This window comes from Mugil cephalus, chromosome 12, assembly GCF_022458985.1.
Source record: "Mugil cephalus isolate CIBA_MC_2020 chromosome 12, CIBA_Mcephalus_1.1, whole genome shotgun sequence".
NCBI lineage: Eukaryota > Metazoa > Chordata > Actinopteri > Mugiliformes > Mugilidae > Mugil > Mugil cephalus.
The window spans coordinates 1,865,930-1,891,552 of NC_061781.1; the positions used below are offsets into that span (position 1 = coordinate 1,865,930).

At 42.4% G+C, this 25,623-nt stretch overlaps 2 protein-coding genes across 3 annotated transcripts in view; one reads left to right on the forward strand and one right to left on the reverse strand.

Moving 5' to 3' along the window:
• Nucleotides 1-5,036, forward strand: part of vwa8 (von Willebrand factor A domain containing 8) — a 71,288-nt gene extending 66,252 nt beyond the window's left edge. Inside the window, exons 44-45 of the mRNA XM_047600732.1 lie at nucleotides 576-814; nucleotides 2,362-5,036. Of these exons, the coding sequence (XP_047456688.1) occupies nucleotides 576-814; nucleotides 2,362-2,470 (348 nt within the window). The 3' untranslated portion in view covers nucleotides 2,471-5,036. The remainder of the gene's footprint in view (nucleotides 1-575; nucleotides 815-2,361) is intronic.
• Nucleotides 5,037-20,346: 15,310 nt separating this feature from the next.
• rgcc (regulator of cell cycle) lies at nucleotides 20,347-24,926 on the reverse strand. 2 transcript variants are annotated; one of them, XM_047600809.1, is made up of 5 exons: nucleotides 24,770-24,926; nucleotides 24,467-24,643; nucleotides 22,584-22,694; nucleotides 22,417-22,479; nucleotides 20,347-21,085 (listed from the first exon to the last, which is right to left on the reverse strand). In XM_047600809.1, exons 1-5 carry the CDS (start codon nucleotides 24,795-24,797, stop codon nucleotides 21,078-21,080), a joined length of 387 nt encoding a protein of 128 aa, XP_047456765.1. In that variant the 5' UTR covers nucleotides 24,798-24,926; the 3' UTR covers nucleotides 20,347-21,077. The 2 variants fall into 2 exon arrangements, with proteins under 2 accessions (XP_047456765.1, XP_047456766.1); XM_047600810.1 differs by lacking the exon at nucleotides 20,347-21,085 and having other exon boundaries at nucleotides 22,406-22,479; nucleotides 24,467-24,640; nucleotides 24,770-24,919.
• Nucleotides 24,927-25,623: the final 697 nt, after the last annotated feature.

The following is a 25,623-nucleotide window of genomic DNA, read 5'->3' on the forward strand; positions in this document are numbered from 1 at the left end:
ACAGAAGCACTTCAGTTCTGAGATGTTGGTGGATTTCCACAACATTTCTATTGGATTAAGGTCAAGACATCAGCTGTTCCAGAACGTGTTCTCCTTTAGCCATCCTTTTGTAGAAAGACTCCTGTTCTTTCTGAGTGACCAAGTTTCTCTTCAGATTGAGCTCCTGGGCAGATATCCTGACAGTTCCTTTTAGAATTTGCAGGTATTGACCAACGTGCCAGACGACCTTCCACTGATAAAATAGTTTGTGGCGGAAAGTTGTTTCTGGAGCTTCCACTGGGAGCTGATTATGCTCCATCAAAGACTATTGGACCAATCAGATTGTTTAGGTTGGCTTTATGTGGTCATGGACCAGAAAGTAACAACAACATAGTCATAAACATCATCTGAACTATCAATTTTACGCCAATATAAGAACTGGCTACACCAGGCTAGGACCTGTGTGAAGTCTGTTGGGGCCAAAGCCTACAAGTTTAAAAATGTAAAGACGTTTTAAAGAAGCAACCTTACTAAACCTCCCTTCCTCCCCTTTCCTGCAGCTACTAACAAACAGTTGTATCTGCCTCTCCCTGCAGACCATGCACGCCCACTCCCAGTTCTGCATGAGTGGCGACTACACTCTGGAGGGCACCGAGGCCAGCATCAAGGAGCTTGCTCGAGAAGAGGCAGACGAGCACTTCGTGGTGGTTCTGAGTGACGCAAACCTGGAGCGATACGGCATACGGCCCGAGCGCTTCGCCCAGGTCTTGACTTCTGACCCGCAGGTCAACGCCTTCGCCATCTTCATCGGCTCCCTTGGCGACCAGGCTGAAAGGTGAGGAGGTGGAGCGTGGGGAGGAATAACAGTTTATACAAACACGAATAGGGGAAGAAAAGATCCCATAGAGGGGAGGTTTGTAGGCAGAATTTAATGACATGAAGATAGAAAAAGATGCTGTGCTCTGAGTTAATCTAGACCACTGCCGGTCATCCAAAACCACTTCAAAGTTAAGTGGAACAGTAACCATCCAATTTAGTTTAGCTGAGGTCTGCTCATGTTCCCGCCTGCTGCTCGTCCTCCTGTCTCCTGTTGTCACATCTCAGATTAAGTCCTGAACTCTGCAGGCAGGACAAAAGAGGACTGAGTTCACTCTTATGTTCACTCCTCCTCCTCTTCATTGCCGTTGTGCTCCAGGCTTTTTCTGGAGCTCCTGGCCCCTCATGCATCCTCTCTGCTGAGTCTTTGAAGATCTGCTGACTTCATGCTCAGAACGCAGTAACCTGTTTTGTACTTTCGTCATGGATCTGAAGAGTATGAACAGCAGGATAGAAGCTACAAGAGCGAAAGAGACCAGGAAGCAGCCAAAGAAAACTACCCTCTAACACGAACGTTTGAGTTGCAGTTTCTGAAAAGAAAACGCATGGGTTACAGTAACCATTGTGTATAAGCATGGATGAACCTTCTTTGCAATACCTGACTCCACCTGACTCCCTGCTAAATCCAAAATGTTGGAGCATGAGTGGAACTGAGGCTAAAGACAATTAGCAACCTGAGAGATCACTCATCTGTCATCCAAAGCAGCCACACCCTTAACTCTGTATAAATGTATGCTTTATATATAATATGATATATATAGTATAATATAATTCAGACACGTGCATTTTATAAAGTTTCTTCCTGTACAGTTTAAAAATTTGCCACAGAAACAAAACATTTTTTTTTATTTCTTAAGTTTAATGATTTTGTTATCCAGCTTCTAGTGGACAATACAGGAACTGCAGCTTATAGCATGTAACATTAGCTTCATTTTAAATTTGTCTTAGAAGCATCCAAACGTATGGGTGTACCTATGGAAATTCGTAAAGTTACATAATTTTACATCAACAGTCATGATTTGACAGATTCAGTAAAAACACATTTATTTTTACTTTTGTTTTTATAAATTCACACCATTTCCGGCATCATATTGTTCCAAAACTTATGAGACTGGTTTTTGCATGACGGAGAAGAGCTGCACAAACACAAAGCCATATGCAAGATATGAAATTAGAGTTAGAATGTTGCCATAAATCTGATATTAATTGAATCGAAAAAATTCAGGAAATCTGTAGCAATACCCACCCCAGGAAATAAAATATGCAGATTGCAGAATTCAAGGACAAAGCTGTTAGAGGAAGTGGGTTTATGCAGATGATTCAAATTGAATAGAGGTTGCTGTGTTTTCTTGTTCCTAAGCCCACACAGGACTTTCATTCACACGGTGTACTCTATCGGTGGAAAATGACGAGCACCAATCCATGCAGCAAACAAGCGCTCACTCTGTCTGAAGTTCATTTCTCCCCATTTAACCCCCCATGAACTATTTGCTGTCCTCGTTTCAGGCTCCAAAGGACGCTTCCAGCGGGGAGATCGTTCGTTGCCATGGACACCAAGCAGATCCCCCAAATACTGCAGCAGATCTTCACATCCACAATGCTGTCCAGCGCCTGACACAGTAGTAACATACTGTACACCCACACCTTATCTCCCACAGTTGGCTTGTCAGGCTTTGGCAGAGACTTATCACACCGTGACCTTAACCCACTATTCTGTATCAGATCATATAACTTCATCAGAGCTGGAGACTCACCTTCAGGCCTGAAGGAGAAAGATAATCATATTTATTCTGTGACTGAAACCTTTGTGAAAGTGTGACACAGTCAGATAACATTTAGCTGCTTTGTAGCGTCCCTCTGGGAATAAGTACTGGACCGTAGCATCTACAACAGCCCTGTGATCTTGTGCTGTTATGACATCACGAACGCCTGGATGCCCCATGTGGGGATCAGATGCCGGACTAAACTTCTATTGTTGTTGTTGTTTTTGTGGTTTTTGGCCGAAGGCAATGCTGACGCACGTACTCCCTGACATGTCCTGTCTTGGATTGTGGGGGGGAAGGGTCACAAACTTGACCTAACCCCACTTTTCCTTTACTTTTTTTGGATTTCCTCCTCGTTTATCCACACATACAGGAACAGGGTGACAGTAACACGCCACCTGACCCACGCTTGGATGTGTGGAGCGGCAGTAACTCGGTTCCTTTGGAATGCTAGGACTGTGACCAGGGAATTTCCCACCTGACTGCACACGCTCTTTAAAGGCTGCTGCTGTTGCACAACCCCCTGCAGTTAGTGTGTGCGCTGTCTTACAGCATCCATGTCAACAACCAGCCCTTTCCTTCCTGACTGCTGGACCTTGTGACGCCCCCGTGTGCTCTCCAGTCCTGCAAAGAATCTCAGATCTCGCCTTTCATTGCTGGACCTCCCACTCCTCCTCCTTCTCAAACACCTCGGCTACTGCCGAGCAAATTAGCAAAAATAAAAACTTCACTGAGTCACAGCAGTGCTTTTAGAATAAGCTCTAGTTTAATGCTCTCACAGGTCACAGCTCCACGTGCAGCAAATACCAGATCAATGTCTTGTTGTAGTTAGTGTTCATGCCTCACTGTGCTGACTGATGGGATCAATAGAAACAGCTGTTCCAGTTATCAGTCTCCATTGACTCTCTGATAGGGATTGTCCCTGTTTTTATTAATCAACTATAATCTCCCTCTGACCTTCTGCCACGTTTCTTCTCTTGCTCTGTCCATCACAAGTGAAACACTTTAATGTTGAAGCATCATTTATGTCTGTTAAATTCACATATACATCCTAAATAGAGCTATTTAATTTTACAATGTTATTAATTTATGGGTGAAAAACTGTTAATATACAACATCTGAATAAATCATTGCTCATTTGATTGATGCATTCTTCACGTATACTGTTTAGAGGCTGTGAATGGGACATTCTGCTCTGTCCTTGTTGCCCACGTTTTTGTTTTTTTGCAGACATTCCAGCATGTGTGGTTTTACTAAAGTGATATTGCTTCACTTCAAGTAAGGCTGAAGTTTTAACCTCATGATTTTTCTTTCCCTTTCCAAGCACCTTTGAATTAAACTTAGTTTAAAGACCTGCGTCTGAACCTATGTAGAGCCTGCGATGTGTCAGGCTGCTCCGTTGTTAGCATTTATATTTGTGCCCCTTTGTTCTGTATTTATGCTACAACTCTTTTCTGCATAAAATGACTCAAAACATCAGCTGAATTTCTCACAAGTCAGAAAGTCGACAAAGAGAGCTCAATCAAACACATGAAACTGAATAGGGAGTTTCATCAGGAAGTGGCACGTCCGTCTGGCTTCCATGGCCCTCCAGGCCCTATTTAGTAATTCAAGTAAAAGTGAAACAATTTGTCCTCCTGCTTGTTTTTCAAAGGCTTCAGTTGTGACTGGTGACATTGGTCTGGCATCCAGATTAATGCAGAACCATTAATCCAGCTTCAGTTTGAAGTTGCACCAGAAACTTAACTCCACAGGTAAACTTAATCCACTGACTTCTTAAACTAGTTTGAACATTTGAAACCACACTGGACTGTATTAAAACGAAAAGTCTACAGTGAAAAGTCATTTTCAGGAGCTGTAAACTGACTCCTGATTCTTGTTGTCTTTCTCCAGTGAAGCATCAATTAATTGTAATTTTTCATCAGTTTATTTTAAATGGACAATATCACAACCAGTGATTGAGCAACGATGCAGTTGTAGGTAGCTCAACTGGTGTTTTCCCTGTGTTTCTATTTAACGCAGGGGCATAAACATTACGTGCATTATATGTTATGTGTTTGTTATTCTACGAGACACCAGAGGCTTTAAATTCCTAGAAACCAGAAGGACTTCTTAGAACCACAGAGCATTCAGCTTCCCTCTCATTTCCTCATGGTCACTTTTTCCATGTGTGAAAGCCCCCCTTCTTTAGATTTTCCAACTTCCTGTCCTGCAAGTTTTTTTTTATTATTTTTTTTTTATTATTATTATTCTGTTTCCTTTGATGATATCTCTTTGCGAAAATTGTTTCTCTCTATTTAACCCATCCAGTGATATACTCAGAGCAGCTGGCCTCCATGCATACCCAGGGAGCAGCTTCAGAAAACTCCCTATTAATGCATCTAAATACATATAAATAAAAATGTTAGTTTCATTTTACCTCCTGTGTGTTTGCAGCAGAGCTCTGTGGTGATAATTACACGGGTTTTACTTTCATGTACCCATTTCCCAAACCACACACACACAACCTTGCCTGCACTGCACAACTGTTGCACTTATTCTAAAGAATCCTGAATGATTACAGCGGGGAGATAAGACATCTAGACTAGTATGGATTCATGTGCGTTAGTCAGCATTACGTGTGCGCTTGTTTTGCGTACCGCCTTCCTCCATGCTCAGGTTATTCATGAGTCAGTTTCTCTCTAGTACAGGAACCACAAACACTCTTTTGGTGACAGCAATTGATCACACAGAGACGCCACGGGGAGGGATCGACCAGTCGCCCTGAATTGAACTGGACTTTCTGGTGTTTGTGTGAACATGTGCACTCGTTCGGCTGCAGCTACATGATTGATGCCAGCCTGTCGGTGTACTTGCAGCCCTCTACGTTAAGGAATGTGCCCACGGTGCAGGAATGTTACCGGAAAATGCCTTTAAAACATGTGTGGCCATTATGCACTTATTACGGGTTAACCAGTTTGCTTGTTTGTGCGTGTGTGAGGCCACGTGTGCTCTATACACCAAGCTGCCATCGAGACATGATGGAAAATAGAGTGTTTAGGTGAGTAAGTAGCATTTAGGGGAACTAAATGCGGTGTAGACCAGCAGCCCCGAAGCGTTCTGGCAATTTGATTAGACAGCAATAACGGTCTGTGGTGCTCACTAATCACCATCTGGTTAGTGTGTGAGGCTTGATGCTTGTTAAAAGCAGTCTGTGTAGGAGAAAGTGTGCTAAAAAGAAAAAAGAAAAACACAGAGAGGCTGGCCTCATCTGGCTAAAAGAGATCCCTCTCCTCTGAGTTCTGGCAGAACACCACACACTGACCACCTGACATCTGACACCTGCCCTGCCCCCCGCCCCCCACCCCACCCCCCGCCCTCGTCACGACCTAATTGAGTTGTACATTAAATCTTGAGAGGAGCTGACAGACCCAAAGACGGAGCACCTGACACGAAGAAATGCTGATACCCCGAGCAGCCGCTCACTCTGTTGGAACAGTGATGAATAACAAACTGCTGTAAAGAGAGGATTACAAGACTGTGTTTCAGCACGTCGTCCACCCAGAGCTGCTGATACGCCGCTGAACTCAAATGCTGAAAATCAGAAGAGATGTATGACTTAGTCCCTGTGTTCACCCCTGGTATATAAAACCGCCTCCCCATTTTTTTTCTAATCTTTACTGCTCACAATTAAATGCCTTAAAAACAAGATCATCAGTGCGGTTTCTAACTCTGTGGGACATAGTGTAGCCTGTGCCTGTGCGAGCCATTAAAACTTGTGTGCTCATCGGTCTCAACTTAATTTTTGTTTGTACTTCCTGCTTCACTTTCAACAATGGTGACTGGAAGATGCGTCATGCAGATGTTTGTATCTCCAAACCTCCTCAGTTAACCTTTATTAATCCAAAACAGTCAATTTGAAAATTGCAGAAGTTTAAAGTGTGCATCAGTCAGTCTATACTTGGAAGCTGAAGTTTGAAATATCACATTTTGCAGGAGAAACTCGGTCATGGTGCCTCACTCTATCACTGCCAACCACATTACAGTCTCAACATATTACCAGATGAAGTCTTTCTGGAGAAGTCGTGGTGCCAGCTGAAGCCGTGTGCCTGGTTGCTGAATAGCTCAGGCAGACCTGTCCAGGCCATCGTGAAGCATTTGTAACGATAAGAGCCAATCCGGAGGTAGCAGGAGTCTGTCATCTCAGACTAATGAAAACCGAGACGCGGACATTAAGTTTTTCCACCTGATACTGGATTTAGTTTCTCATAGCTTTGTGCACGCACTGACTCAGAATCTCCTCATGTCTGCTTCCTCATTCCCATTCATATAATTGCAAGTGAAATTATCTAAGGCCAAAATGCCCTGGACCTTTTTCCTCTCACGTCATATTACACACCCATTACTCAGTCGTCGGGGGCCCCGTTCAGACCTTGCATTAACATCTGTCCTGGCCCAGTAGGGGCTTTCCTGGGTCTCATTAAACCCATCTACTGGAGGGGGAGTTTTGTGTTAGACATTCAGAGAAAAAAAAAAAAAAATCTATTATGAAATAAAATGGAAAAAGCATGTCACATGTGGAGACTCATTTTTATACTAGGCGTGAACGCCTCATGTTCAGATTGCCCAGGTCAGACATTAATACATGGTCTGGACCATGACTACTTCATTGCTAATGCCTCACATTTAGATATTTGGACCTTTATGCGGTCCTGTGATGAGTCACATAGAGGATGTGGTTTTCGCTCAGTTTCACTGTGGCCAGCTCTTAGAGCAGATATGATAAGGCTGTTGTCCCTGACTACTGGTAAACAGAGTGCTGTTTTTGTTGTGTTGAGTTGTTACAACCACATCCAAATAAAACTTCTAGATGTCATGTGACCTCGTCTTTCAGAAATCGTTTTGAAGCGTTCGCATAAGTACCAAGGAAGGAAGGACCCTAAACATGACTCTATTCGAAGGGATTTCAGGGAGTTTGCTACATGTTTGTGTGATGTGCTGTATTTTCACACATTATGATTTATGGGGGCTGCAGACAGACTTTCCCTTTGACAGCTCCAACAGACAGCGTGATGTTTTCTGCCTCTGCTTTAGTACTCTGCTCAACTAAAGTCAAATACCAACAATTTTCATTGAGATCATTTGTTGGAAAATATTAGAAACATCTCAACTTAGTTCCTCACTCAAATGAAAGAAATTGAGTTGCAGCTGCAACAACAGTCTGTGGAGAGTGAAGGGTTTCACTGGTGACAAATGATTTACAGGCAGTATTTACAAGCAATCTATGGAGTTAGAATTTATATTTTACAATAAAAATATCTTTACTTATTTTTAAATCCCACATGTGTTGTAGAACGGCTGTTGTAAAAAGGCTGAAGATTTGTTCTGAAATATTGTGTAATGGTCTTAGAAACCAACAGATGAAGAGCAAGTGACCCAACTTTCTTTAAAAAAAAAAAAAAAAAAAAAAATGTACGAAAGAAAAGTGCAATACAATGACAAATACTCATCTTACAAAGTTTTGTAAACTTGATATTTGAGATTTCATACTTTATTTTACAAGAACAGGGACATGGTTTGGGGCAGGGCTTTATGTGCCGATGGACAGAAGACTTCATCTAAGCGTTGTGTCGAATTTGTTTACGTCACAACAGCTGTAATCGGTTTTAAAATTACTTTTAAGGACAAAAAGTTAAGACTTTCCCTGAGAATACCTTAACTTCTAGTGTTATAATCTGTTGCTCTGATTTGTTAACTATCCATTATCAAGGGTTTCTTTCTCAGCACTAGTTGAAACAAGCCCCATAATTAAATCTGTTACCAGACTTGTTGTTTGAACTATTTTATCTATTTCATTTTAAGTCTTCATACACTGAGTTTTATCTTTCAAGTATTTCTGCAGTTTTGAATTATGGCATGATCCTACTGCCATAGAACAGGCTTCCTACCTGCAACCAAAAAGAGACAAACCTACATTTGTGAACTGATCATGTATTTAAATGTTTACGTACTTATGTGTGTCTTTAAGCTGGGGTCTCTGCGAAATTTTGTTATGTTCTCATAATGACAATAAAGACTCTTGAACCTTGAGTCTTGTGTCTTTGTAGAAATGTTTGCAGTTGGCTGTGTTTTCTGGTGAAATCTGTATCTTTTGGCTTCCACCAACGTTTTGTGCACACTTCACTCCTGAAACACACAGACGCAGAGTCAGCAGTGAGTCCAGGCCAGCTCACAGTCACACGAGAAGATGTTGCATATTTGCTGAGTGTGCACTCGACTTGGCGGCCGGACACACATCTGGCCAGAGGCTCGTCGCCATGGCTACAGGCTGCGAATGACAGCAGGAACTTTTCTTTCTTGTTGTAGTTGCTGTTTGTGACTTGTCCCGCTCCCTGCGTGGTGATTTCACTGTTTGTTGGATCCTGTGTGTTCACGCTGTAGACACTGCCCTGATTTGTTTTGCAGATTCCCTCCCGTCTCCTCCCTCTACTCCCTCTACTCCCTCTCTCCGTCTCTCTTCCACTCACTCATTCTTTCCTTTCCGCACCAGTACCTCCAGCTACTGATACAGGACTGAACCATGACCCGCACACCCAGACACAGAGTCAAACAACTGTCGAACTGTCGAAACAGTTGTAAAATCTCACACACAACATTTTTTCTATCTATCTATACATATATCTATATCTAGAATTAGCACTACAGTAGTTATGGGTACTGTCCTCTGGAGTGAACTGACAGGCAAGTTATCTCAGGAATATGTGTTCATTGTATTGGCTTGTTTAATTTGAAGTTTCATTTATTATTTTGTCTAAAGATGCCGTATAAAATATCTGACAAAATTTACGTTGTTGGTTGCAGTTTCACTAAATGTAATAATTAAAAATTGACTTTTCACCTACTAAAACTATGAAATATAAAAATGACTAAAACGGTGGTTCTCACAGAGCTAGCCGTACAAATGTGTGCGGGTCTTTCCTGACCTTTCCTCCACTCAGTCCAGGAAGTTTCAGTAAAGCCCTTCGGCCGTTACACCTCCCTGACTTCCCTCCTTAATGTCATTACCCACACGATTGCTACTGGTGATTTCTTCTCATCTAATAATAGTCCCCAGTGATATTTTGCTTCCCTAATGAGCTGAGAAATCCCAAACACAGGATCACAAACCAGGGCTTCCCTGTTCACTCCTCTGCTGAATGAACGCTCTGCAGCTGGCAGCCCTTCAAAGACATAACGAGTGGGAGAGCACTAATGGGTCTAATTATTGCAGCAGTGAGCTAATTCTGCTGCGTCTGAGCCTTGATGGCTCTGATTACCTCCACAGTGAGTCAGGAAATGCCTCTCTGAGCGAGAAGAGTTTCCTCCTCTGCCAACGTCTCAGTCAAAGCCTCTGTTTTTATTTCTTTGTTTTTTTGTTGTTGTTTTTTTACTAGGAGCCACTTATAGCCTCAGAACAAGTAAAACACAGACTTACTTGTTGAGCCTGTCATGAAATGCTATGTGTCTGGAATTCCTGATTTTCTGAGTCAAAATTTAAAGATTATAAACTTTTCAAGTGTTATATCAGTCATATCTAACTGTGTAATGAATGTGTGGGATCTTAAGTAAAGGTGTGCTCCACAAAAACATACCCTCTACCAGTAAACAACGTGTCGTGCAGCCTCATGAAATCAGACATCAGGTCAGGTATTGATCTGACATGCTAATGTGTGCTTTTCTTTATTTATCACATTTCACATTTCTTTTCTCTCATTGTTACCTTGGCCGCGTGGTAAAGCAGCAGTATAAAGTGTGACAGCAGTAAATAAGTGTAGTAGTATATTCCCTGTACTGTCAACACTGAGACAATGATAAGAAAATATTAAATAATTTAAATATATTTATATTTATAGCATTTATAGCACATTTTAAAATGTTTTACAAACACAAACGGACAACACTTGGGGTTCACCAGGCTGACCTCAAGATTAATAGCATCGACCCAGTTTAATGGCATTTGCCTGGACTTGTAGCTAAAACTATATTTTTACCCAGGGATCTGCAGTGTTCCTTCAGCAGTTGACTTACAGCTCCCTCATTTAAACTCAACATAATTCATCGCTCCTGACAAACGCTCAGCTGAGTTTAGAGGGGACGGAGCTTGCAGCATCTTGTTAAAGTCTCCTCTGGAACTTTCTCCACTCTTTTTTTCTGCACTGACAGCGAGAATAGAAATCTCAGCTTTTGTAGGAGGAGCAATTCGTCATTTGAATTTGACAGTAATTTAGTGTCCTTCCACTCTCAGCAGATTAAGCTGACAGAAGGTACATTTGCAAAAGGAAATCCATTGGATTTAAGGACAAAACCTGGCTACACTCCATCTCCTTCAGGTGGTGATTTATGAAAGACAAGTTCATGCACTGATGCAAGATTTACTGTTTTAAATACAAGTTTAGAAAGTCTGTCCTTCTCTTATTTATAGTCAGAGAAATCAACAGCAGTAAAAAATCCACTAATCATGAACAAGACAGAGTGGAAGAGGAAAGACATGCACTGGGTAGGGCGGTAAAACAAAGCGCTCTGAACACCTCGGCCTTTTGTCAGAGAGTGGACAGTGCTTGGCTTGTTATGGCCGGTAATTATGTGGGCTGATATCCCTGCTGAAGATAAAACGAGCTGCTTGAGGCTCTGCAGCGGATAAAATGTCAAACTTCACCCGGAGGCGGCAGTTTAAGATGAGCAACTCTGCAGGTAAATTCAAAGTGTTGACACAAGGGCTTTGAAGAACCTGAAACCTCTCTGCAGAAATTACAGCTGCTGGTCAAAGGCCAATGATGGTTTGTTCGTGCACAGGAAGAAGTGCTCAGTTTTATTTAAGCACCCGTGGTTTCTTTCAGAAAAAGCAGTTGAATGTGCAACTTTGTTTTTCTAGTTTCCTCATTTTCTTGAGCTAAGTTTATGAATTTGCGTCAGATCCAGCATTAGTCATAGCCTGATGTGCACCAGTGATGCAGACCACAACCTCTGCCTCTTAGTGACTAGACAAACAGAGAAAACTCTCCATCCTTCTGCTTCCTATACACCATCTAGTCAGGTGTCTTCTCCATGTACCACTTTAGTCAAAGTCAAAGAAACTTCTTGCATTTGCAGTAAATTATCTCTGTAGGTATGTTCCTCCGTGTAGGTGCACCGAGAGCTTAATAGGCAGTTTAGGCTTCTGCTTCAATTCCATGTTGACGGAGCAGACCATGTGCAGACCCTTACACCGTGGTTCACGAGCACCTCCCCAAAAATGTGACTACACCCAGCGGTGGCACGGACCACAAGAGCTGTGATTGGTTCACTTGGTAGTAGCATGTTTCCACTTTAGTGTTACCGGCTACTTCACTATCTCAGCAGTTTTTGAATTGATTGTTTTGGATCAATAAAGATGGAACACATCAAACAAAGCCTCGTCTTCTGCGAAATTTTGTTGAAAGTCGCCATTGTTTAAAGTAAAGCAGGAAGTGGAAACAAAAACGAATCCGACTGGCAAAAAGGACACAGCGCTGACTAGTGTTTGGGTGGAGATTTCACAGAGTGATCCAGACTGACGAGCACACAAGTAGAAATGGCTCATGTTTATACTTGTGTCTACGCATGTAGGTTACAGCAGCTATGTCCTGCGGTACCCTAAATGAGCCTTAAGACAGGGGGGTGTGCACAAAAGCACCGGCAGAGAGCGTTAAACAAAAACCTAAAGCTAAAAGCTAAAAGGAGGAGCTGGGGTAGAGAAGGGTTGTAAAGGTAACTGTGTGTCTGTTTTAATGTTCTCAGTCATCCAGGTCATAATGTGTCCAAAAAAAAAAAAGCTTAAATAAAGAAGAAAGAAATAATTCAAGAACATCTACCACTTTTGAAGAAAAAAATAAAATCTGAAACTCTAAAAAAAAGAAAAAAGATTGAAAGCTGCAAAAGAATGTGAATCTGAAACACCCAAATCTGCAAAAAAAAAAAAAAAAGTAACTCCCAAGACTTGCTTCTAGTTTCGTTCAAGAAATCAAAATCTGAGCTTCCAAATTCAAATCATAATTCCAAGAAGATTTTATTCTCTTGGGTCTCTCTTTGGCTGCATATCGTTGTTGGTTTGTTCAGTGTGTTTCTACTGGTGCCTTCACAAAAGTGACTCTAAGTGAAAGCTGTCAGTGCCATTCAGGTGAGCAGAGGTGACCCCCGCCCCCCTCAGTGTTCGGTTCTCATGGAAAGTCTGTTCATGTGTGAACTCTTAATAACAGACTCCAGCAGCAGCTGCCCCAGAGCTAAACCCTGACCCACCTTACTAACCAGGCCATGGGGCGCGTGGGGTGGAGGAGACCGACTGGATGTGTTCAGATATTGAGATGGAGACGCAGAAGTCAAACTTTTCCGAGCTGCATGAAGCTAAGTGGTGTAGGTGAAAGGAGTGCAGACGAGAAGCAGGGGGAAAAGAGACGTGCACAGATGGAGGAGGAGGGTGGAGGATGGAAAGGTGAAACAGTAGGAGAGGTTAGAGAACATCTGTTGAAACTTCATTATCCATAATGGCCTTTGTTTACTGGCCCCAGATTTATTAGGATTCACACTCTGTCAATTCACCAGAATGAATCAGGAACACATTTTAATATTGATTATTTATTATTTTAAAAGCACTGCATAATAACAAAAACTGTCAAAAACATGTAACCTGTAAAAGAAAAAAAAAAGAAAAAAAAGTTTTACAGTAGATTTCAGATTCTGCCCCTGGCCCTTCATTTGTCTGAGGTGTTGCAGATTGCTACAGCTCTTCTTTTGATGTCAGAGTGAATGATGAAGTGTGTGTGAGCTGTTTATGAGAGGATCTTCCCTCAGATTGTGGTTTGGATGTTATTAAACAGCCATCTGACAAGGACAACTTGTCTTTTTGTCTTTCACTGCCTCAGCAGGATGTTACAACCTCACCACCAAGATCCTCCACACATTGCTCACAGTCATTACATACTACTGATGTATTTACTACGAGATCCAAGAGGTATCAATTGAAACAGAGTACATGTCAAGACCGGGGGGGGGGGGGGGATCTCAGTCCCCCCTGGGTTTAATCTGCTCATTGGCACCACAGGAGCAGATGAGTATGCAGCACAGAGACGTCTATTGAGAGAAGAGAGAGTTCATTGTGGCTGCCCCGGGGGCCGTTTAGGTATTAAGAGGGGGGCAAATTGCATCGGTGGAAAGCATTCCTTGAAAATGAGTGAAAATGTGCAGGAAGCTTCTTCAGTCGGACGTTGATGTTTTTTTTTTTTTTGTTTTTTTTCTTACACATTTCTTTTGAAAGTGAAGTGAATCCTGGGGAAATAAGCTTAAAGAAACTAATCAGCTGGTTTGACTGTCCGTTGGGAACTCATGATGCTCCAACACATATCTGCTGAACCAGTCATATTGTTTGGGCGGAGTTTATGTCATGATGGAGAGAGGATTAAAAGCGACATTTTTCTCTCTATCATTTGGAACATGTCTAATGATGAAATCCAGATGTCGTGTAACGACACTCATCATTTGATATGACCTGAATCTATACGCCACACTAACGGCCTTTGGGTCAATAATGTGATAAATTACTGCACAGGAAATAGTCGTAACGATATGACCACCTGTGGGTTGAGGGGAGGGGCCTCCATGGATCATCCCACAGATAGTTGATCAGTTTAGGATCTAGTGAATTTGGAGGCCAGGTCAACACCTTGTGCTGTTCTTGATATGCATGTATCGGCTGCATCCTGCTGGGGATGGCTGCTGCCATCAAGGGGTGTCATTGCTATGGGGTGGGGGTGTCTGGTCTAGGTAGATGGTACATGTCTCATCCACATGAATGAATGCCAGGTCCAAAAGTTCCCCAGCAGAACATTGCAGTGTCACAAGATGGTCGATCTTATTTACTCAAAGGTCGTAATATTGCGGCTGATTGGTGTATCATGTTGCTATTATGTCCTCAATGATCTGATTTTTCTTGGCACTTTGAGATCTCACTCATCTTCTTTTTAAAAACAATAGGTGATAGATAAGAAGAATCTGGATTGAGATGTGTAGAAGCTGAGGTTTTGTTGTGGTTAGAAGGAGTTAAGATGCAGAAAGACAGATGGACAAGTGGAAGGAAATTGAGGGCAAGCGCAACAGATGGGAACCAGCCAGAATAAGCTGAGACGGGCTGCAGAACAACAGGAGTCCATCTGGGGTCTGTCTGTTTTAAGTTGGTGTGGGTTTTTTTCTCAGTGATTTTTCCATCTTAATAGTTCTGTTTTGTTTTTGAACACATGTTAGGAGTTCAAACTCTAAATGTCCAGTTAATGTTAGGTCAGTTATTCAGAATGCAGTCATCATAGTTCCTCCACATCCATCACTCTCAGCCTTGCAGTGACTCATCAGCTGGAAATACAGAGTCACCCTCTCACATCCAGCTAACGGAGCGAGCTCGCTGACTCTTGACTCCTTCTGGGAACTGGTCCCCTTTATGATTCATGAACAGTATCAGGTTTTTATCTACCAGAGCTAATCAGCTGATCACAGCATTTCTAATGTGGAAGAAACTTATCCTTTATTTCCTCCACCAGATGTTTCTACATGCAACAGTGAGGCAGAAAAGACTAAAAAGAAGGATTTACACTATTTACACAATAAAAAAGGCCATAAGATTCTACAGCACCACTATCTAAAGCATGTTACTAAAAATAAATACATGATCTGCTAATAGAAGAGGAACTTTACTGATCCACAAAGGAAATTGATTGGTCCATGTAGGTCAGTTGCGCATAATAAATAAATAAATAAAGATAAGACTCCTAAATAACACAGGTAAAAAGACACATAGGTCTAAGCTAATAAAAAATAAAGTAAAAGAGTATATAGTATGTACAAGATTTGTGTATGTAAAAATCTACAAGAAATATAGAAGTAAACATAGTACCTGCCATCATTGCTCTGTGCTGTATTTGACATTCAACTACATTTGGTCATTATCTGTTTTTTAATATGTTAAGATGCTTGTTGTTGCACATGTCTGTGTTCATCTTAAACCTTTAAAACGGTCATAGTTCTTCTTTTAAGCATCAACTTAACTAAGAACCAGTGAGAAAATCTAAAAAACACAAGTTATAATAGCTGATTAAAATCATTTAGGAACAAAATGCTTCAAGCGAGTCAATTCTCAAAAACATAAACACTGCCTAGTGAGAAGAATTATCTTGGTAGATAAAAAGCAAACATATTTTGTCTTGATTTGAAAGATATCGTCGTATCTGAACACGCCAGTGTCCTGATTTTTCTTCTGATGAAACGTTTCCAGATCGGCTCAGAGGAAGTTCAGGCTGAGTGAAGAGGGAGACAGCTGTGTCCAAACCTTGGCCCAGCCGAGTCCCAGCAGGCTCAGATCCCAGTCATATCGTCACTTCTGCTTATTTTCCCGTTTCATGACGACCAGGTCAGCACATGTTCTGCTGCAGCCACATGCTAGCCTGGTGTAGTCACAGTCAATTCTCATCACAAACACTGCATTTGGATTTCATTAAGAGTCGTGTTTCAACCAATACAGAGAAAAAACATACCTCTGCATGCAACTGGATAGTCAGAACCATGAACAAATTCAACTCTACAATACAAGATTTTTCATTTCATTTAGTTTTTTGCTTGTCTTTGGTCCATTAGAGGCGTTGAACTACCTTACTGGATTACAGTAAGTCTAAGGCTTTATTGAGGAAGAGGAAATTCTTGTAATTTCCTGCCAGATTGTTTCTGGGATTATTTTGCACGAATCTGTATCACATTACTCTTAATAGAGTTCAAGTTCAAGGCAGGTTATGTCTGTAATATAAATACGTTATTATTTATTAATTTAATATTTCTGTGTTACTCTTACTCTTCTGTCTATCTCTGCATATCGCTCCACCCAAATGATTTGATTGCCTCTGTAGATCTTTGCTGGCGCAGAATTTTCTGTTGTGCATTGGCCAATTCCTATGCGAGCCAACTGCAGTAACACAAGGAAGAGTGAAATAACATGTATAACTGTAACTGTAACTATAAAACGTTTCATGTTCAGATGTATGTAAAATTCCTTTCCAGCACAACAGTTGTTTCTATTGCTCTGTATCTTCATCATGAGGTTTGTCTCTCCACATTCAAGCCGAACAAGCGAACTACTGCTCAAATTTACCATTTGGGAACTACAGGTCCTATTAGGCCTTAATTGGCAATAATTTCATGAGAGGTTAGTCATATAAAGTAGTAGTAGTTTGATTTACTAAAACTTCCACAGATGAATTCTTGGCTCTGTTGATCTTTTCCACAGTATGTTTTAAAGACAAATGAATGAACATGCTCTGAGTTTGAAATGAAAGCAAAATATAGTAGCTTCCCTTTGTTGCCATAACACTCTCTGTTGTGTGTGTTTTCCCCAGATCTTAATTTTTTTTTTTTTCATTCAGCGTTGTTTCTTAGTAACCAAACAAGCCAAAGATGTCATACGTCACATTTTTTCCCCCTTAAGTCTTTAGAAAACCATCCAACACCTGCTGCCGAGGTCTCTATTCAGCTGCACGGACATCCACAGTAGTAAACTCAGCTCTCTGTCAGCTCAAACACACCCACTAATTGTCCCAGCCCCAAAAGTCTCCAGCGACTGTGAAGCATCTGTCTGGATGGAAGAGAAACTGACTAAATGGAGATGAGGCTGGAATGTGTTCAAACCCTTCAAAGTAATTTTAGTCATGAGTGGTAACCAGAGGCGTGGTCATGGGTCAGTGGGACCCAGCTGCTCTACTACAGAGTCATCCCAGGCAGGTCATAGATGAGCCAGGCTGATAGTGGTGATGGAGATCATAATGGATGTGCAATTACGGGACTGAACGAGGTCAGACGGAGGCAATAATCATTACGTATGACAGCCAAAGCTGCCGGTCAATCTGAAATCTGGCTTCTGTCATACGTTGAAAACTTGTCATTGTGAGTTCAGGAGTGCTTGGTGTTTGCTGCTGAAATGCCACAAATTAGAGAATGTATAACGCTGGATCATCCTCCTTGTATCTCCAAAAGCTTTTAAGCCTCAAATGAACCAAAACCACGCGCCTGTAGCATCAAAACATCGTCCTCTTCTTTGTTGTCTAGCAACAAAGCTGCCAAAAATGAAGAAGGAGAACCAAAATCACATGACTTAACAATTCTGCTGTGTGGAAATTCTTTACTCTGGAGCATAAAGTCAGTCAGCAATGTTTCAGTTATACATTGTGGATGTTTGGGTGAGGTGGTAGTAGGAGATCATCACTCAGTACTACCAACTGGATTCACTGAGTCCACTCATGCAGAGTTTGCACCCAAATACCAAAAACCGACAGCATAACTGAACGAACCTCTGACCTTCTTTCTATGAATGCAAACAGCAAGGTGAAGACACTGAAGATATCCGGACACACTCGTTAATGTCTTCCTCTCCTTTGCTGCCGACTGAGACATCTGGACACCAGAGACATGAAGACCCAGTGGAAAGCTGAACCTGACATTTGGCTCTGCGTATTTCCGTCTGTATGTGATGTGGACGCACATCTGTGCGTCTCTGCCCAGCCTATTCATAGAGCGACCACTCGAGCAGTGTTGTAGGGGCCTCCCATAGGAATCCATCTGGATGTAAAGACTGGCACACAGTTTCTTCTTCATCTATCCACCTCTATCTCTTAAAGTTCCACTTCTCTTTCCTTTGTTCATCTCCGTTCAGACCTCTCATCAACATCTGACCTGGGCAGCTTGCTAATCCAATCTTAGTTCCGTGCTCTGTACGCAAATAAAACTCCAAGATCATGCAGTAAAATATTAAAACGGCAGACTCCAATGGATCACTACCTACCACTGTTTCAGAAACAAGAACAGTTTTTTTTTTTTTTGTTTATTTATTTTTTGTTATTTATTGATCTCTGCCCTGACTTTAGTTAGACAATATAACACCCTGGAAGCTCATATATTCACCGTAACCTCCATTAATAAAGGAAATTATGGGTGATCATTGAGGAAAGTTAACAGCTCCAAGATCAGAATATTTTGAGTAGCAGGTCCTTAATGCGACTCATTGTGTGTTTACGCTAGCAAAGGAATGTATTCCAGACCACCTGTACATGTGATCATCTTATCATATAACTTGTTCGCTAGAGGGTCATGGGGGTTGCTGGAGTCATGGGGCGAGAGAAGGGGTACACCCAGGACAGGTCTCCAGTCTATCACAGGGCTAAGAGACAAACAACAATTCACACTCACACCTATGGCCAATTTAAAATCACCAGTGAACCTAACGAGCATGTCTTTGAACAGTGGGTGGAAGCCGGAGTGTGGTCGGAGATCGTATCTGTCAATGCATATTCACATCTCAACTTTACACTGGTGACTTGTGATCTGATTCCCCAGAACAGATGCTAATGCGAGGTCTGTAAGGGGCCTTTGCCATGTCTCTCCTAGATCCCCACACTTCCTTTCCACTGCCAAGGCCAAAACTTCTGTAGCGCTGACCCATTCCACCACAAAGATGCCCCTCGGGGGACTCATGTGTTGTGTCAACATGACCTTTCAGATCAGTTCCAGCTGCCCGGCCTCAGGCAGATGCCCTCCAAACACCAGGAGAGGTGGACTCTTATCAGGCTTATACCACAGCTGCCTTTTGCCAACTGTATTGAAGAAACAACCTGGTGCTTCCATGCCAGCTTCCTGGCATCATCATCATCAGATTAATGTAGAGTGGCATGTAGTGATCGTAGGCAGGCTGGATCTGCAGACTGTGAACAGCAGCTATACCCAACTGTGACGTTGGGTTTGTGGAAAAACGTGAGATTTATTGTCAAATAGAATCAAAGCCTGCAGCAGAAATTAGTTTGAAAATGCAGAGCTCAACTAAAATGTTGGAAAATGGTGAAAAAATCTTGTCCATGACCTAATACCCTGAGGGTAATTGTGAAAACACAGCACGTTCACCATGGAGCCCTGATCTGATCTGGCTGACAACTGTTGTGCAATAGTAGTTTGTGTTAAGGTCGTCTTGGTTTGCAGACTTTGGAATTTACTTCTAGCATTGACTTTAACAGACTGCATTTACCAATTAGGGAGATTAGTTGCACTATGGGAAATGTAGGATCCTGACTAGAACACGGATTTTGTCGTAGCACCTAGCATGTCTGCACCTGCTGCACCACCACAATGAAACTGATCTCAGGAAGCATGTCTACCAACGATTAATGACCTCTGACCTCTGGTGATCTGCAGACAGGAGGGTGCCTCTGACTACTTTAGCTTCAGCTGCTCCTGGGGCCAGGAAGGGGTCACGCCCTGCTGTCTCCCTCCACCTCTGGAAATAGACCCTGTTGCTAAAGAGGTTACATAAGTCCGGCTTTGTAGAGTGGTTGATTAATGAGCACAGAAGGTACAAGACGTGTGATATCTATCGTTTGGCAGCTCTTTCTGTCTGTTAGTCTGATATGTTGGCATTGATCCTAGATTGCAGGGAGTGAAACATCAGTGTCTTGGTGCCTGTTGTCATATAATAATCCAAACTTTGCTAATGTTCCGGTTAAGCTAGTTATCAGCGCTAAACTGACTGTGCTTCTTTGAAGAATTCAATACTTGTTGTGTGATTTAATAATATCCATCAGGATGTTTGAGTTTGTTATTCTGCAGACTAGTATGCAAATGAGCTGTGATGGCTGCAGAGAGAAGGAAAACAAAAGAAAAAAATCAAGAGAAACTAAACATGTTAGTAAAAGAACATTATTCCATAGTTTATTATGATCTTTGACAGGCATTAGCTGTATTAAATACACCATGCTTTCCAGTTTTTTCTCAGAGCGGATTATGTTCACATTTGATCAACATGTGTCAAATCTCAATCAGACCATCGCGTCCTGACACTGAGGCAAATAAAATTATTATTTACATATGATACAAAAATATATTTCACCCCCCACAAAAATAAAAGAGTGACAAATTTACAATAAGAAGCTCTATAAAATTACAAATATATTTCTATTATAAAAAGCCTTTTTTTCTTTTTTAATTTCTTTTAAATACTCTTCCAGTTCAGGTTTTGGATGAGGGAGTGTAACCTGTGCCTGCGTCATGGATGATTTGTAATTCTGACAGTAAATGTTCCAGTGACTCTTTGTAGCATATGCTCCACGTCTTCACTCCTTACACATTTTTCTTGGAGGCTGTTACCTCATGGCTGCCGAGTATATCTGTCCTACAAAGCTAATTCGGGCCCTTCTTACAGCCCGGTAGCCATGAGGTCTGGAGTTTTTTCAGAGTGCTGCCGGGTTAAGTTTAGGAGCGCTGGCAGGAGCTGATGCTGTGGTGGTGGAGCTACTTGGCAGTTGCTGTGGAATCCAGCTGCATCCTGTTGGGTGGTTTTCGGTGTTTGGGGGCAGGTGCATATTAACTGCTCCCTCCCTCGTGGCGAAGCTCCAAGATGACTGTGAGCTTGCTGTGTCACATGCCTAAGAAGAGACAGAGACAGACATGATTAGAACAGGACTCCCCGGCTCCTGGGGCGCTGGCTCTATTCTCAGAGTGGCGTATGGTCGGTTTTACAGGCTAGTCGTCGTAAACACTGGTGGCCCTAATAAACACGCCATTCTCCAGGGCGATCTAGCTGACTGCCTGAGTGCCATGTTCAACTTTACAGAGGCGCTGCGTCAAAGATGGGCATTCAGAGGCTAAAATGCAAGACAGAGGATGGTGGTATGGAAATGAGAGAAGAGTTTAAACTCCCACTTCTGCCTCAATCCATCCCTATTCACCAGCATGCATTCCTCATGCCCTGATGCAAGTTCCAGCACTCACAAGCCCAGAGTGGAGATGAGGACCAGCGCAAATTAGCCATGCACCACATGTTTATCAGCCATGACACCGAGCAAGCTACTAAACAGCCCCGTTGCAATGCCCAAGTTACAGCTTTGTGCATGTCACATCAGCAATCTTTGCACTGTGCAACATTCTCAATCCTTAAATTCTAAAACATTTTCAAAGGGAGAAGAAGAAGAGTACAACACAAATAGGGCTTTGCATATATACAGTATGGACACCAATCAGACTTAATATTATGATCACTTTCCTAATATTGTGTTCTTAAAGCGTTTTTGTGTGTGTGTGTGTGTGTGTGTGTGTGTGTGTGTGTGTGTGTGTGTGTGTGTGTGTGTGTGTGTGTTAGGCTGCATCCTGCTGGGGATGGTTGCTACCATGAAGGAGTGTCATTACTATGGGGTGGGAGTGTCTGGTCTGGTCTAGGTGGGTGCTACATGTCTAAGTAACATCCACATGAATGAATGACAGGTCCAAAAGATTCTGAGCAGAACATTAAATAGCAACAAGATGGTCAATGTTATTTACTGCTCCTATCAGTGGTCATAATGTTATGTCTGATCGGTGTTTACTATACATATGCAAAGTGGGAAGAAATGATTTAACAAAACAGAACACCACTCTTTGCCTATGCTGTGCTATGTGGTGTGTGTAGATTGCATGGTGTTTGCTGCTGCACCTCCTTGAGTGATGGCTGAAAAGGGACACGCACCATTCCCCTCCAGTGTAACCCCAGAGGCCTTGAGGCCCGCAACATGCCTGCGCCACTTCATAATCCTGACACATCACTGATTCTTAGAAAACACGAAGGGGAGTGACTCCCCATGTCACTGCACGAGTGTTCGTTAGCATAGCATGGGACGCATGAGAACAAACGCCTCCTGTTAATCCTGAGCGGGGAGGGTGGCGCCAGCACACGGGGCCGATTCATCAACGACTCTGACAGCCAGGCTGCATTAGCACTTACTCTCTAATGTCCTGTCGAGGTCGGCGATGAAGTCCTCCAGTTCTTTCGTGTCACCAAGTTTGGCTGCAAACGAGACAGAGATGCTTCAAAATGAGGAGAGGGAAGAGTTCTATCATAAGCATGATGAAACAGCAAAGGGTAGAGAGAGGTTAAGGAGTTTAGCTCACGTTTGGGGGACAGAAGAGGAGGTGAGGAGGTGGTGGTGGGGGAGAGCACGGTGGGTGAGTTCAGCCTCTCATCACTGAAGCTGAAGCTGTTCCTGTTGAGCGACTCGGCACCTGTCACAGAAGCGACAGAAAGCACAATCGGATTTAAGTACGTTTTTTACTAGGCGCTGATGATCTATGACAGTAGAGCAGCCTTGTGGTGTAATCACTGCATTTTCCTCCAATGACAAATACAATTCAAGTGCCCCAACAGAACACGGCATATATTTTCACAGCAACAAAAAGTGTGGAGACTTTAAACATTTATGTCTCACTTCTATCATCAAAAAGCAATTTGTCATTCTTCGGATGTTAAATCATTTTATCAACCTTCCTGAGAACGGCATCTGAAGTTAAGTGTGTATGACAAAAAGAAGATTATCCTGCACTCAAAACGGCCTCGCTCTCCTCTCTACAGAACTTAGCAGTGTCTCAGATGTCGAGCACCTACTTATTCCCCCCTCTCTGACCTGCACCACTCCTACCACTCAGCGCTAAACACACAGTGCAAGATAGGAGACGCCACACACAATGGGAGGTGGTGGTGGTGTTGGTGTGTGTGTACGTGTGGGGGTTCAAGTCTTTGCAGTCTTTGACTTGAACCTGAAACCATCATCTCAGTCTCTACCCTTCTCACTCAGTTCTACCTTCTTTCTATCTCTTTATCTCCCTTTTCCCTCCGTCTATGCCACACTAACAGACTGGTGTGGTCATTCATCAACAGTCCATCCATCCATCAAGGCTGCCAGACAATAGCTGGTGCCTGTGCAGGACAGGTCCCTCTTCATTAGACTGCCATGGAGAGGACAGGGCTCCAGCAGTAATCTGATCCCTTGAGCAAATCAGCGTAAGTGCCACAGGTTCAAACACCTTCCCTGTATTTTTTTTTTTATCGCACATTTCACAACTCCAAGCTCTTTATTGGTGCTCTGATAGCAGGGCATCACTCAATATGCACTTAAGGCAAGGACAAGAAAGCATGGGCCTCCACTGTCGTAAAGAACATACAACAAGATTAAGGGACCATATACTATCATGAGATGCCAATAACTGATGAATAAAAAATGCGATAGTCATGACTTAAAAACTTTTTTTTAATCATTCAGACTGTTTGGAGTAGTCTTATTTTGTTATATGCGTGTTCAATCCAGACCCTCTATCTGGAGTCCACCTTTACTTTTTTTTAGACCCTTTCCAAAACTCTTGAGGCCACCTCTTCATGCCTTCCCTTTAACGTCACAACCCACCCAGCATGCATTTTGGAAAAACTATCTTTGCGGACCTGAAGCATACTTTCCTCAGGAGATCCCAGTCTGTCTGAGGCGCAGCTCTGCAGTTGGGTGTATGCAGACCTTTAAAACTCTGCATGGTAGATTAATATAGTAACGTATGATAGTAAAAGAACCGCAATATGGGGGCAGGTGTGCCAAATTATGCAGCAGCAGTAGCCTAATGTGAAGCCTGTTGAGCGTGATAAGTGGGTTTTCTCTCACTCGCTCTCTGTTTTGACTGCATGAGCATGCATATGCAACAGTTTACCAGTTGCCTTGGCAGTACTTTGCTACTCACAGACAAGGTGCGGAAGAAGATAATTTTCTTAAACATGGTAGTAGAGCAAGCATCATACTGTAGATACAGTCAACTCTGAGTGCTTGATCTCTATTCTGGAGTAGATCTGCAGCTTGGAGATGACCACCTGTATCTATTTATGACCTAAACAGAGTTCCAGTTTCTTTGGAGATCATAAGAGATGAGTGAGAAGAAAAAAACAAAAAGATCCTAAAAATCCCTACCAAACATGGTGAGCAGTCTGGGTGTGATCCCAGGGTTAGGGGTTAACTCACTCTCTGAATCGCTGATGCCGCTGTCGCTCACGCTGGTGCTGCTCCTCCTCTTCACGGTCTTCAGGTGCTCATCGTACCTGAAGTGTCGCTTCTCCACCGGCGACGTGAAGTCTTCGATCACCGCGTCGAACTCGCACAGCACGTCGGTCAGATCCTCCTCGTTAATGAACTTTGCTGCTGACAAAAATAAAAACATATCTAACCTAGACTAGAAGATGTGCACGCTGGCGTTTGCACTAAGTTTTCAGTCTTTTTTTTAAATTTAAATCAATAAATTAATAAATAGCAGGGGGATCAGCCTACCTTGAGGTTTCAGCTTTGGAGACTTCATGGTTTCAGTGATCTGGTTAAATATTATCCTGTAACGTCCCTCAATGTATCGTCCCAGCCTCGGTCAGTCTTAAACTAAACCCTCCAGGAGTAGGACAGGCGCCTTTTAACGCCCTGCTCAGTGGGGGCGGGGTCGACCGAGGCAGAGAGGAGAAGGGAGGGGTGGGTGTGTGTGAGTGTCTCCTTCATAAAAAGTCTGTTTGTAAACAGCTTCAGTGTCAGCTGCCAGGCAGAGTAATACCGGGATATATTTATCATCTGTTCACATTGGATCACTGGGCAGATCATGACATGACTGTTAATGACTCGGAGTCACGACAAGTAGGAACACCCACTTCTGTTGTATGGGTCATAACCTAAAATTAAGGGCAGCAAAAAAATCACAACTCAGGCTTGCAATAGAATAATGTATTTAATCGTGATTAATCACATACCAGTTATGGCGATTAATCGTGCACTTTTTTTTATCTCTTTTAATGAAACTTGAAGGGATCATTTTATTATTGTCCAGAATATTGTTGTGGGGACTCTTTTACTGCAATTAATCCAGCTCCGGTGGTAACTCTGTTCACATAGAAAGTACCGAAATGCAGTAGCCTTTGTTCTTGTTTGTTTCTTTATTTATTTGTGCTATTTTTTCTGTTTGCTTTCGTTATTGTCTTCTGCTTCTTTTAGGATTTTTATTAGTTTTGACAGTACAGGACATATTACTGCTTTCCACAGCTAAATGGCCAGCTTTGTTTCTGGTATATAGTACCGTGTTTCTGGATGAGTGTCAATCTTCACCATTTTCTAATAGCATCATCTTTTTTTAAAACATACATTTG